At 39.4% G+C, this 13,398-nt stretch overlaps 1 protein-coding gene and 1 pseudogene across 1 annotated transcript in view; one reads left to right on the forward strand and one right to left on the reverse strand.

The window, feature by feature from the left end:
• LOC119540667 lies at positions 1-9,099 on the reverse strand (annotated as a pseudogene).
• Positions 8,960-13,398, forward strand: part of MCM3 (minichromosome maintenance complex component 3) — a 22,826-nt gene continuing 18,387 nt past the window's right edge. The window contains exons 1-4 of the mRNA XM_037843283.1: positions 8,960-9,175; positions 10,269-10,381; positions 10,791-10,999; positions 11,470-11,600. Coding sequence (XP_037699211.1) covers positions 9,098-9,175; positions 10,269-10,381; positions 10,791-10,999; positions 11,470-11,600 — 531 coding nt within the window. The 5' untranslated portion in view covers positions 8,960-9,097. The remainder of the gene's footprint in view (positions 9,176-10,268; positions 10,382-10,790; positions 11,000-11,469; positions 11,601-13,398) is intronic.

Consider the following 13,398-nt stretch of genomic DNA (forward strand, 5'->3'; position numbering starts at 1 on the left):
TCACAGCAGACAGCAGGCGGCAGACAGGTTGAACACTGTCTCAACCAAAGCCAGCTGTTCCCGAGGCACATGCCCTCCTTCTCCCCCATCCCTGCCCTCTATCTCCTCTAGCTTACACAGGTTCTTGAAACTGAGCAGCAGAGCCTCAAAATGGAAAATGGTCATTTGACTGAACACCTTCCCAAAGAAAACCCTCAGGGTGAGCCTCATATCCCTTTCTTCAGAGCTTTGATGTCCTGGTACTCCTCTTGGTTTTCCTCTAGCTTTTCCTTGTCTAGCTTCACGACACCAGTGGGGGAAGCATGGGGCTTGGAGGAGACCCTTCAGAGTTGCTCTCAACCCTGGCCCTGCCTTGCCCTTGGGCTGAGGGGTCTCCGGGTCACTTTGGGGCAAGAGCCCCAGTCCAACCTGAGGCCAAGAGTACACCATCCCTCCACAGAACTCATGTGTCAGGGAGAGGGTGTGGAGGGGAGACAAAGAAATCCCCCACACTTCAGTGCCTGGCCCAACCCCAGGCCCAATCATTCCTGGCCCACCAAGAGAGCCTTGGCAGCTCAGCGAGATTTGAAGGTCAACCAAGCCCGGCTCTGGCTCTCTTGGCCCATTGCTTTCATTGCCTGGCAGGGGCAAGAAGGCAAGGAATCCCAAGTTGGGAGCCTGGTGAAATCAGTTAGTAATTTTCTTTTAACTAGTCTATTAACTTGTTCTTTAAGTGACTGTATTTTTCAATCCTAAAAGTTTGATTCTCTTAAATCTACCTTTCTTTAAGGGTCTTGCTCTATCCTGAATATATCTATACTTAAAAATCTATTTATGTTAAATATATTGATTTTAGTGTGTAGCTGACATTCTCTGAACCTCAGTTGTCTATACTATGAAATAGAGCTTGTCTTAGTTTCCTAGCACTAAAACAAATTACCATATGTGATGGTTAGGTTCATATGTCAACTTGGCCAGGTGATGGTATCCAGCTGTCTGGTCAAGCAAGCACTGGCCTAACCATCAGGCTGGTTTATTAAATCATCAGTCAATTGGCTGCAGCTGTGACTGATGACTTCAATGAAGGGCGTGTCTTCCACAGTGAGAGAATGCAGTTGGCTGGATTTAATCCAATCAATCAATTGAAGACTTTTAAGCAAGACAGATAGAGGACCTTCACTTCTTCGGCTGCCCAGCAAAGTGTTTCCTGAGGAGTTCCTCAAAGTTGCCAGTTCGTTTCCTGAGGAGTTCATCAAACACGTTCACTGAAGTTGCCAGTTGTTTCCTGAGGAGTTCATCGAACATCTTCACTGGAATTGCTAGTTTGCTGCCTGCCCGACGGAATTTGGACTCGTGCATACCCACAGTTGTGTGAGACACTTTTATAAATCTTATATTCATAGATATCTCTCATTGATTCTGTTTCCCTAGAGAACCCTAACTAATACACCATACAATGAGTTGGCTTAAACAACTGGAATTTATTAGCTCATGGTTTTGAGCCTAGGAAATGTCCAAAATCCAGATATCAGCAAGGAGATGCTTCCTCCCTGAAGACTGTGGTATTTTGGGGCTGGCTGCCCATGATCCTTGGTCTATGGTCCTTGGCTCTTCTGTCACATGATGGTGTCTTCTCCTTTCTTTTCTGGGTTCCACTGACTTCCAGCTTCTTCTCCTCCACATGTCTTTCTTTTTCCATTGTCCAATTGCCTTTGCTTATAAAAACTTCAGCCATAAAAGATTAAGGCACACCCTCAGTCAGTTTGGGCACACCTTAACTAATAATATCTTCAGAGTTCATATTACAAATGGGTTCACACCCTCAGGACCAGGAGTTGGGACCTAAACATGCCTTTTGTGGGGGGCATGATTCAATCCCTGACAGGGCTTTAGACTAATTGGCCTCTATGGTGACTTCCAGTTCTGAAATCCTATATGCATCCTGATATTAAACTATTCTTTAGTAAAGATTGTTGGCATATTTTGCATTTCCAATTAATGAAGGTAGTCTTGGAGCTTGACAGTGAATAAAGAATGATTAATTTAAAAGCTATCCCCCAGGCCTCTAAGGCTCTGAGCCAACACCTTCAGTTTTCTCATATCCCCTTCTGTATTAGCACAGAGAGGAACAGGTGGCTAACCAGATGGACACAGGCCAGGAAAAATTTCCATCTTGGTTTTTTTTGGAGATTTTTTTGGAGTTTCATCAAAGAATATAGTGAAAGGCTGGGGAAAAGCAGTAAACACTAAACCTCTCAGCTTCTCAGAGATTTCTGTTTTGATTTGGTAGCACTGAAAATACAAAATTAGAGTGTCAGTGTTTTCCTACATTCTCTAAAACCAGCAGATTATGGGAGGGCTGTAAGAAAGATAATGAAGGCTTCTACTTTTTTTTAATCTAAAGATTACCATAGTTGAGCTGGAAGAATGTTAGAAATTGCTGTAAGGAAACTGCTGATATGAGCTGAAGGTGTGGGATAGGCGACGTGATCTTATATTTTCATAATGGGCAGGTGAGTGATCAATACAACTAGTTCCACAGTTTGTACCCACATTGCCTCACAAACACCTTTCAAATTTTGTTCCTATGTTGTCACATGTTCAGTGAGTAGAGGATGCAATGGATTCAGTCTTCCCCAGCCTTGGCTTCAGGTCTCTCAAATTAATTGTGAATAAGTGTGGACAGGAACTGTAGCTTCTTAGGCAAATGGCATGGAGACAATTAAAATTAATATTCAATTCACTTCAAAGAGCACTGGCTTTTCATCCTGTAAATCCCCTCCCCTCCCCCATATCCAGCTGATCAGATGCTTACATCTTTAAGATAAAGTTGATAGAGGTATAATTTATATGCTCTCTCCTTAATTGAGATATAATTTAAATATACTTTGTTTTTAAATTCAACAAAATATAATTCCCTTCACTTTTTCATATCGTCCTAGATAAAGTTTAGAACTAAATGTCAAGGTTGTATTCTTCTCACGACTGGTGTTTTGTTAGACTTAGTTGTATCTTATTTTATTTTTTTTTCCTTTCTGTTTTAACTGCAAAACGATTGTTCATTCTAAAAAAAAGATTGTTACATGTCCATATGTTTTTTGTAACCCCTTAAAGCACTGTCTAATTTATGCTAAATATGCATAATTTTTTATCACTCCCTCTCCCTCATTCCTACTTCCTTCCAAATAGCTTTTGATCTGTTAGTTTTTCCTCTGAAATGTCTCACATTCATCCTTTCCTTTCTGTCCCCTCTTTGAACACCCCTCTCTGGGCCTAATTTCTTTTTACCGGATTAAATAATTGATTCCTAAGGCACCATTTTGATACTGTCACTCCTCTGCTCAAAAGCCATCACTGGCTCCTCTTTGCCTATCAAATGAAGCACAGTCTTCTTACCCTGCTGGCCAATGTCCTCTGCAGTCAGGCAGTACCTGATGTTTCCAGTCCTATCCTGCACTCATCTCTTCAGCTGACCCTTCATTCCAGCCACACTGGTCTTTACCAAGTGCTTGGTCTTGGCTAGCTTTACGTTTTGCTTAGAATGTCAGGGATGCTGCATTTCCCTAGAGGAAATACTAGGGAATTTCCTTCAATCCACAAATCAAATACTACCTTTCTTTTACCTTCCCTCATCATTCCAGTGTAAATTTATGTCTGCCATTTTTAATGCATATGACACTTTGTGCCATCCTTATAGCATCTTTTGCCTTTTTTCATGGTTATTTGGGTTTGTGCCATATTTTCCATACTATATCATAAGTTTTTCATCTTATTCATCTTTGTATCCCCCAAATACCTTGCATATAATGAGCAGGCAGTATCATTTGTGGTGTGAAAAAATATTAGCATCTCAAAGCCCTGTTCACTGAATAAAGACAACTATTTTAAATATTCTGAAGCTTAAAAATAATGATGTGCACTTTGCCTGAGGGATAAGATAGACTAAAAACTGATTAAAAATAATATCTAATTTACTGTCTCATACATAGCTCACACCTGATTGATTAACTGAATGAACAAACAAGGGTTACATGATACATGCAGATGCTAGCCTGCCTGCAAACCAGCAGAGGGCAATCTTTAAGTCCAGAGAGAGGCTTGCTCTTTATACCTTATACAGTAAAATGGATAAGAACAATTATAAGAAGCTGAGATAAAAATATAGTACCTTGTCTTTTGCACTTACTTGTAATATTTAAAAACAGAAAATATCTGTTTGCTTAATACTTAAATAAGCCCTACTGAATCTTATGGGGCAGAAATTGAATTTGGATTTTAACATCTTTATTTGTTCTTAAATACTATTCCATAGAGCCAGATAGACCTGGGTTCAAATCCTGCATCTTCCTGTTATGGCATGGGATATTGGGATCTTTTAAGCTTTAAGTCTCCTCATCCGTAAAATGCAGGTTGGAAATACCCACGTTACAAGGTTGTTGTAAAGATTTAATGAGATTGAATGATAACATACTTAGCAAAGTGTTTAGCACAAATACATGTTCAATAAATGGTTGCTATTATTCCAAGTTAAATAACAAGCTATTTCAAGAGATAGATTTTTATACTCTAGAGCTATACTGTCCAATATGGTAGCCACTAGCCACGTGTGGCAAATGATATTTGATATGTGGTTAGTCTGAACTGAGATGTGGATAAGTGCAGAATACACTGGATTTCAAAGATAGTACAAAAGAAGCAAAATATCTCATTAATATTTTTATATTGATTGCATACTGCAATGATAATTTTTTGGATATATTGGGTTAAATAAATTGTTAAATTAACTTTGCCTATTTCTGCTTACTTGTTAAAATATGGCTACTAGGAATTTTAAAATCACGTGTGTCTTGCATTATATTTCTGTTGAGCAGCGCTGATCTGAAGTCTCCAGTATAGGACAGGGTAGTATAGAATTAGGTATTCAGATGCTCAACAAATGGTATTTGACTGCTTGATTGATATGGCTAGATCTTGTCATAATTGTGTTACATTGGCACAATTTAAAGCATTAAGGGACTATATCTTTACAAATGCACACTTAGAACAAATATAGATAGATTTATAGAATGTAGTTATTATTAAAGAATTTCATACATTGTATTTGTATTCACTCAGTAAATTTTTGGTAATTTTCCCCTGCAAATCTGTGGCTCCAAGGAGGTTCAAACAGAACCTCAGCAAAGGTTTGTGCCTTTAAGAATGTGGATGACTTCTCAAGGACTAAGAAATCCAATTGCTGAAATCAACCTTGGCAAATGACAATGAACCACAAATTGTTGGCGGGGCAACTGTGCTGTCAAATTTAATGGGCAAATCAGGATCACTGCTGCTCCATCTGGCTCCTGGATTTTCCTGCTATATGTAGCATTTCTGAACCCAAGTCTCCAGGAAGCAAAAGATGGAGCTGGGGTGAGATGAAAGGAAGGCTATGGACTTTCCTGTCTTTACAAGGCAGGATTTCAGTGGCTGATTCCAGAGGCCACTTGGTATTCTGTAATGTTCCTTAAATGTGGAGCAAAGGCTTCTGATGCCTTTAAACACTGGCAGAATCCTAAAACAGGGGGAGTGAGACAATATCCTGTCCATGAGTGTATTGTTCCTTTAGCCAACTGGATTTCCAGAAAGAAAGTTTCATTCAAGACAGTGGCTAGATTGGTTCTTTTGCAAGCTTTCAGTGGGGGTGAGAGAGCACTGTCTGAATTATTCCAGAATGCACCAAGTTGCTTCTTTCCACTTTCCCACAATTCCCCCCTCTTCCACCCCCATCCCTCAGCCCCTCTGCAATGACCACCACCACTACCACCATTGGTTAACATTTACTTAGTGCTTACTACATGCCAAGCACTTTCTCAGTATTTTACATCCATTTTTACTTATCAAATACTTACCAACCTTTCTATGAGGTAGATACTATTTCTATTCTAATTTTTTAAAAGTCTTATATAGCAATTATTTTATTCTATATTTTAAATATCAGTGGATTCTCAAACAGTTTCAAACTTTTTTCAACATGACAGATCATTTTAAACTATATCACTGTCTTGCAATTTGTCCCAAGAATTGAGAACATGATTACGAACACATTAGTTTCTAGGATGAAAAGAAGAAAGTTTTGGACCATAGAGTTGTTATAACTTAAGAAGTTTCACAGGTACAAAAGGACTTGGACATTGGAGGGTGACTCACAGTTAATTCATGTTGCTTCATTTGTTCATACATCTCAAAAGTACTTTAAAAATCTTGTTTATTTGTCCTCTACTTAAAAAGAATCTGTTCTTCCAAAAGGAGCTGAGAGGTTACTCTAGTGGGCTCTCTTACATACAATATAGACAACCCTTTTTAGGTTCTAATGAAATAGAATAGCTAGCAGTAAATACCTGAAACTATCAAACTACAACCCAGAACCCATGAATCTTGAAGACGATTGTATAAAAATGTAGCTTATGACAGTGTGATTGGGAAAGCCATATGGACCACACTCCCCTTTGCCCACTGTATGGATGGACGAGTAGAAAAATGGGGTGCGGGGGGTGGGGAACAAAAAACACCCAGTGTTCTTTTTTACTTTAATTGTTCTTTTTCACTTTAATTTTTATTCGTATTACTTTTGTGTGTGTGGTAATGAAAATGTTCAAAAATTAATTTTGGTGATGAACGCACAACGATATAATGGTACTGTGAAGAACTGAATGTACGCTTTGTATGACTGCATGGTATGTGAATATATCTCAATAAAAATGAATTTTAAAAAAAGAATCTATTCTAAGGTTGAGGAAACTGAGATACAGATACATTCGCTAAATGGAATTGTCTTTACACAACTGTCACAGGAATTTGCCATAGGCTCATGAAATGTTAGAGTGGGATAGAGTATTAGAGAAGTTCTGATTGAATTTTTTTATTTTATGTATTAGAAAATTGAAGCCCAGAGAAAAGGATGTTAGTGTCAAAGATATGTTTTCCAGACTCTTACTCCTTTGGGCTTTCCACTGCTAATGACTTGATTTGTTTTCTTCTTTGAACTAAGCTGGTTCCTGGTTCTTTTGGTGTTAATTTCAAAGTTGTTTCCAGAGCAGACAATATTATCAATATTGCCTTCAATATAGTCATAAAATGAAAGTTATAATCAAGTCATAAAGGCATTTTAAATTAATAAGCAATTATCTTTTACTACATAATGGAAAACAGGATCCTCATTCTAGAATTAATTTTTTTCTTCTTGCCTGTTAAGATATATGATGTGAAAAGAAAGCAGCCAGGCTTTTTGTTTGTTTGTTTTTTTAAATTTATTAAGGATCATGTTATCTGCCCACAGTCCTGGAGATTTTCAAACATAAGTTAACAACCAGTTGGTTGAAATTTTAAATATAGAGTTGTATATTGGACAATCCGATATTTTAGCTTCCTGTTCTCTTTCTGCAGCAATGACTGTTGCAGCCCATGAGGGCCATGCCAGTTCAAAGGCCAAAGAAGACAACCAGCATTTTCTGATACATGAACTTTTATTCAGGGCTTACTTACAAGGTGAGAAGTCATGGAGAGATCATGTCAGCTCTCTCAGGCTGGGCAGGCCTTGCGTTTGCAAGGAAGACCACCCAGCAATGAAAAAACAGCAGGCCTTTTATAAGGGTTTAAGACAAAGGCCTTCCTAAGGGTGGGAGGGAGCATAGATAAAGGAACAGGTTACTTTGACCTGGGGGGTGGTGCAGGAAGGACTAAAATAGCACTTGAACAATCACATTTTGCTCTTTTTGTGAGACTAAGAGCCTCTCATTTCCTGCCAGCTTCCCATAAAGTTGCATTTTAAGGTCAATTTACCCTTTTTCTCTTTACTGGCTTAGAAAGATGATAGGTTAAACATTTAGCCTCCTGGTCATGCAGACTGCTGTGCACCAAAGATCTGCAGGCTTGTTTTGCTCAGGCCACCGGTTGCCACAATGACAATATTCTTTATAGTGAATTGGGTGATGGTTACAGGCATGTATATATATGTAAACATTCATTGGTTGTTCACTTAAGATTTGTACATTTTACTATATATAAATTATAACTTCATAAATAAACCAAACCATAAAAGACTAAGAACAAAAACAAACAAAAAAACTTGGATATTTGATTGTTCTAATAATTTTAACTTCAGATTTGCTTTATCTTAATCACCCATTGATACTTAATCAACAGTGAATTGAAACACTTGTTTTTGTTTCCCCTTGTATTTAATTACCTGTTAATAAATTCAGGTACTTAAAAGGATCTTGTTATCCTTTCATAAAGTGAAAAAGCCTTTTGTGACTAATTTTATTCTCCAATTTATTATAAGTAAGATGACCTAGTAATTATGTACATAATTTTGTTGAATAACACATGAGTCCTTCACTTGGGAAGTGGGATATGTACAGAAAGTTTTTCTGTGACTCCACCTTTCTCGACCGCCTGGCTTTGTTATGGGGTACCTTAGGCAAAGGCAAACAGATAGCAAATGGGTATCTGAACTAAATAACGTTTCTCTGAGGTGATACCAGCCTATTACATATCTAGGATGCTTGATTTGGATACATTTTTAAAGCAATTTGCTTTTATATTTTTCACCTCCCTGCATTATAATTCTCCATTTTCTGACGTTTAGTCTATTCTCAACGAAAGCCCCCACAGAGTAATACACATGCATGCTTATATTGGGTCACTCAGCGACAGTCAGGGAACCATAGCCTGAAAAAAGCCCAGAGAACAACCGGAAAAAGACGGAAGACTACGGTTCCCAGAATGCAGAGCAGCTGGTCTCTCCCGTTGGCCTGGCTGCCCAGTTACTAAGCAATCTGCTTTCCCTGGTGAAGCTGAGCGGGGCGGGGAGAACTACGGGGAGTTCCCGGATGGTGCATTTCCCGCCACTGCGAGGCGGGGCGCAGAGAGTCGAAAGAGGAAAAGCTGCCGATTGGATATTCGGTATTCCGGCAGAAGAGGAAGTAGCCAATTAGAGAGTATATGTCTCCCAGAGGCCCCGCCCCTTCCCCCGAGATACTCTCTGGTGGCGGGAAAAGTTCGGAAGTTTTCGCGCGGAGACGGAGCCAGCCAAGGCCCTCGGCGCGGTTCCTCAGCAGGCAGTTTCGAGGCAGCGAGCATGGCCGGGACAGTGGTGCTGGACGATGTGGAGCTGAGGGAGGCACAGAGAGATTACCTGGACTTCTTGGATGACGAGGTGAGGGAGGCGCGGGGGCGCGAGGCCCTGGTACTGGGAGCCCCCGGGGACGCTAGGCGGGCTGGGTGGCAGCACCGAACACCTCTCCGAAGCTGCGAGAGAGCCGGGAAGCTAGAGGCCAGTCAGTCCTCCAGACCCTGTGCGGCTGATCGAGCCTCCTCGCCTACGGCCGGCACTGGAACCTTCCACCCTGAAATGTGTACTTCTCGCGGTACTTAGGTAATTGGCTCTTTATAGTTGAACCCTTACAGAGCGATCCGGTAGCTTTCTCCTAAATACGAGTGATGGTCAGGTCCCGCGAATAGCGACAGGTTTCTTTCAAGTGCAAACAAAATAACAAAGCCCGTCTTGGCCTTTTCGAAATTGATGTCCTCTTTTTTTGGGATAGGATGGAGAGGGACTGTTATAGGGCTGTAGTGACCTGTAGTATTTGTATATGTCTTGCATACTGGGAGGAAAAGACTTTCTAATTTGCATTCTTTTCCACTTCCCAGTATTATGTAGATTAAGGAGGGTTTTGTATGCATAAATTGAGGGTTTTGTGTGCCGCCCAAGACTTAGCTATAGAATGTTGAAAGGTTGTAAGGCTCCCTCTTCAGGTCTTCCTTTAGGTCAAAAGATAGGAGAACTCTATATATTACATAAAAGATTGGGAAATAAAATGTTTTATTTAAATACATAATTTTTAAATGAAAAAGCATTCTAATATATGTGCTGAAGTTCATTTATTTTACGGTTTAATAAGGTTTTTACTTATCCTCTTTTTAGACTTCATATGAGCTCGTTTTAATTCCCCACTTAAAGCATTCCAAATGTTTTAATAAGCTGTTGATGACAACAGGAATAATAACAGGGACCATTGTGCTTGAGGAAATTATTATAATTACTATAGTGTCCCAATGGGTATTTTTGGAATCTGAGGCTGGTGAGTGAAAATGTGGGAGAAATTGATGAATGAATATTTGGGGTTCAGCACTGCTCCAGAGATTTTGATTTGTTTATCTTGCTGTGACAGCTGCTTGTGTTTTAAAACTTAATTTAAAAAAATTTTTTAAATTTGTGATTGTGCTGATATGCGGTGGCTATTTTGCAGGAAGACCAGGGAGTTTATCAGAGCAAAGTTCGGGAGCTGATCAGTGACAACCACTACCGCCTAATTGTCAATGTGAATGACCTGCGCAGGAAAAATGAGAAGAGGGCTAACCGGTGAGTGGCAAAGGAGTCCAAGGGGACATCCCAGCCCTCCATGAAACAGCTCTCCTCCCTCTTCCCCAGGAGAGGACCTGTGATTGACTTGGAAGCCCTCCTTGCCTCACCTGCTCCTATTTTTTTTTTATTTAATTCCAAAAGTAGGTGTTGGATGTTTTCCTCTCATGTGCCTCTCCTTCCAATGTTTAACTAGGTACCATTTCTACATCTTTGATAAGTTGAAATAAAGTTGATCCTTAGATTTAATGTTATTTTACTGAGTCTTGTAGGATGACAGGAGAAGGGAGGTGCTGGATTTCTACTCCTTAGTCTTGATTATCCAAGAATGGTCAATTCCTTTTCCAGGGTCACTTTTTTGGAGTCCTGTCCTCTCTGCCTAATTATTCTTTCTCTTGCACATGTACAGCCTCCTGAACAATGCCTTCGAGGAGCTAGTTGCCTTCCAGAGGGCCTTAAAGGATTTTGTGGCCTCCATTGATGCTACCTATGCCAAGCAGTATGAGGAATTCTACATAGGATTGGAAGGAAGCTTTGGCTCCAAGCATGTCTCTCCCCGTACTCTCACCTCCTGCTTCCTCAGCTGTGTAGTCTGTGTAGAGGGCATTGTCACTAAATGTGAGTGGGTTCAAGCGGGGACTAAAGGAATGATTGACTTTGGGGGCTTGAAAAGCAAAAAAGGCAGAGTAGAACTGGGTGGCTTGTGGCTTCAGAAAGGTGAATGGTTGAAACTTACAGGAGTTTAGAGTGTGCACAATGGTTAGGGTAACCTTGAGTGACTACCTGTGCTAGCAGAATGGTGAATTCTGCTGAAAGGTGGAGGAGAGTCTTGGCTTCTAGCACTCTTCTTGTTCCAACCGTGAATCCTTACTCTTCCTTAGCTGGGGTCAATTGTACTTAAATTTTTTCATAGATATGTTATGTTCTATATATAAATATAAAAGTATATAAATTAAAGGTAGTATTGAAATAGTTTGTACTAGTCAGAAGAACACAGTATTTGGAGTCAATGTAGGCTTGCAAGTGTTTAGAATACAGCTCTGTCACTGTCTAACTGGATGATCTTAAATGCATGTTTCTCTTCCTAGGCTCTCTAGTTCGTCCCAAAGTTGTCCGCAGTGTCCACTACTGTCCTGCTACCAAGAAGACCATAGAGCGACGTTACTCTGATCTCACCACCCTGGTGGCCTTTCCGTCCAGCTCTGTCTATCCCACCAGGGTGAGGGCAATTGATTGAGCTTCTTTGGGGGTTGGAGTCAAACATGTCTGTTTTCATGCATGTAACTGTTTAATATCTAAAGTCTTTCTTCTAGAAGTAGTAGATGAGGTGAAAAGTGAAGATTAATCCAAAGGAAAGGTTGACTGTTGGCCAGAGTCTAATATGGAAAGTTTACAGTTCTTTTATTTGAAAAAAGAATAAATATTTACTTTAGAAAATTTGGAAAATTGAAAAAGGTTGAAAGAAGGGAAAAAAGTCATCCAATCTGCATGGATCTTTTAAACAAATAAAATCTTATGGATCATTTTGTAATATGCTTTTTGAACTGAACATGGGAAAATATTTATGCTGTAATATTACTATATAATCTTTGCAAATGTTATTTTACTATGTGTATAATAGTCTATCAGACAAAACACACCACTTTATTAAGCCATTCCTCTATATGTTGAATATTTAGGTTGTAGAAAGCCCATCATTCTTGAAGTTGATTTTAGGAACAGTTTGGTAGGTTTGGGAGAAAGCTGGCATAGGAAAGAGCTTCTTCATTAGTGTTCAGATCTCAGTTGAGGAAGATGCAAGGCCTTCTTAATGAGGCAAAAGAAAACGATTAATATTGATTACCTGATGTCTGAACTTATCCTATCAAAGAATGCTCCCTTCCCCCCATCAAATTTTAATTGAGAGCTATTTATCCAAAGTATTGCTAGGCTCTATGGAGAAAACAGATGTAAATAAAACATAGTCCTTGTCTTCAAGCTTTATATGCATTGTAGCTTCATTTGTAAGAACAGGAGGGGGAAAAAAAGAAATCACCAAATGCCGGTCAAATGGAGACTCATTAAGTAAGTTACTATAAATTCACGCAATGGGATGAATATCAGAAACTGTTAACAACCACAACAAAAAGGCAAAACGGAGCAAACCCCAAGCAGGATAAATAGAAAAGATTATACCTTGGCACATAATGATCATGCTAAAAACCAAAGATAAGGAGAAAACGATGGAGGAATCTAACATATAAACAACTAAAACAAAAATGAGTATCTTGGAATTTTACTTTAACAGTCATTTAGGCTACCTCCAAATGAAATGCTGAGATTTGACAAGGTTAAGTGATTTTCTCAGGGTTCTAGTTGATGAAAGCCCTAAGGAGTAGTCCCTACTTTAGGCTGGTTGCATTTGCTAAGACATCCTGCCCTCTTTTTTCATTAAGGTTCCAACTTTAGCTCTAGAACTTCTCCAGCTACCCATATTTTGGCTGAGATAGTACTCATTCTGCTGATCACTGTGGCCAATCTTTCCTTGAGGTCTAAAATACATTATACCAGGTTTCTTGGAGATAGTCTAGTGTGGTAGTTAAGAGCCATGGGCTTTGGAGTTATACCTGGTTCAAATCCTGGCTCTGCCTCATACGATGTGACTTAGGGAACTAACTTATTTAATCTCTCTCCTAGCCTCAGTTTCCCTATTTGTAAAATGTGAAAAATATCAGCTTTACAGAGTTGTTGGGATAATTACATTAGATGATATCATGAAATAATAGCACAGTACCTGGTATGTTAGTCAGCACTCAATAAGAGATCACTATTCTGTTTTTTTTTTAGGAGTCAAACGGTAGGGAAGCAAAACTTTGAAATTGCTGTTATTGAAGTTTATTATACATACAGGAAAGCTCAGTGAATTTTCACAAACTGAATATATCTGTATGATCAGCATCCAAACCAGGAAACAGAACCTTAATAGTACTCAAAGATTTACCTCTTGAACTCCCACATTACTCAGTGGTAACCACTGT

The sequence above is a fragment of the Choloepus didactylus genome, chromosome 7, assembly GCF_015220235.1.
Source record: "Choloepus didactylus isolate mChoDid1 chromosome 7, mChoDid1.pri, whole genome shotgun sequence".
NCBI lineage: Eukaryota > Metazoa > Chordata > Mammalia > Pilosa > Megalonychidae > Choloepus > Choloepus didactylus.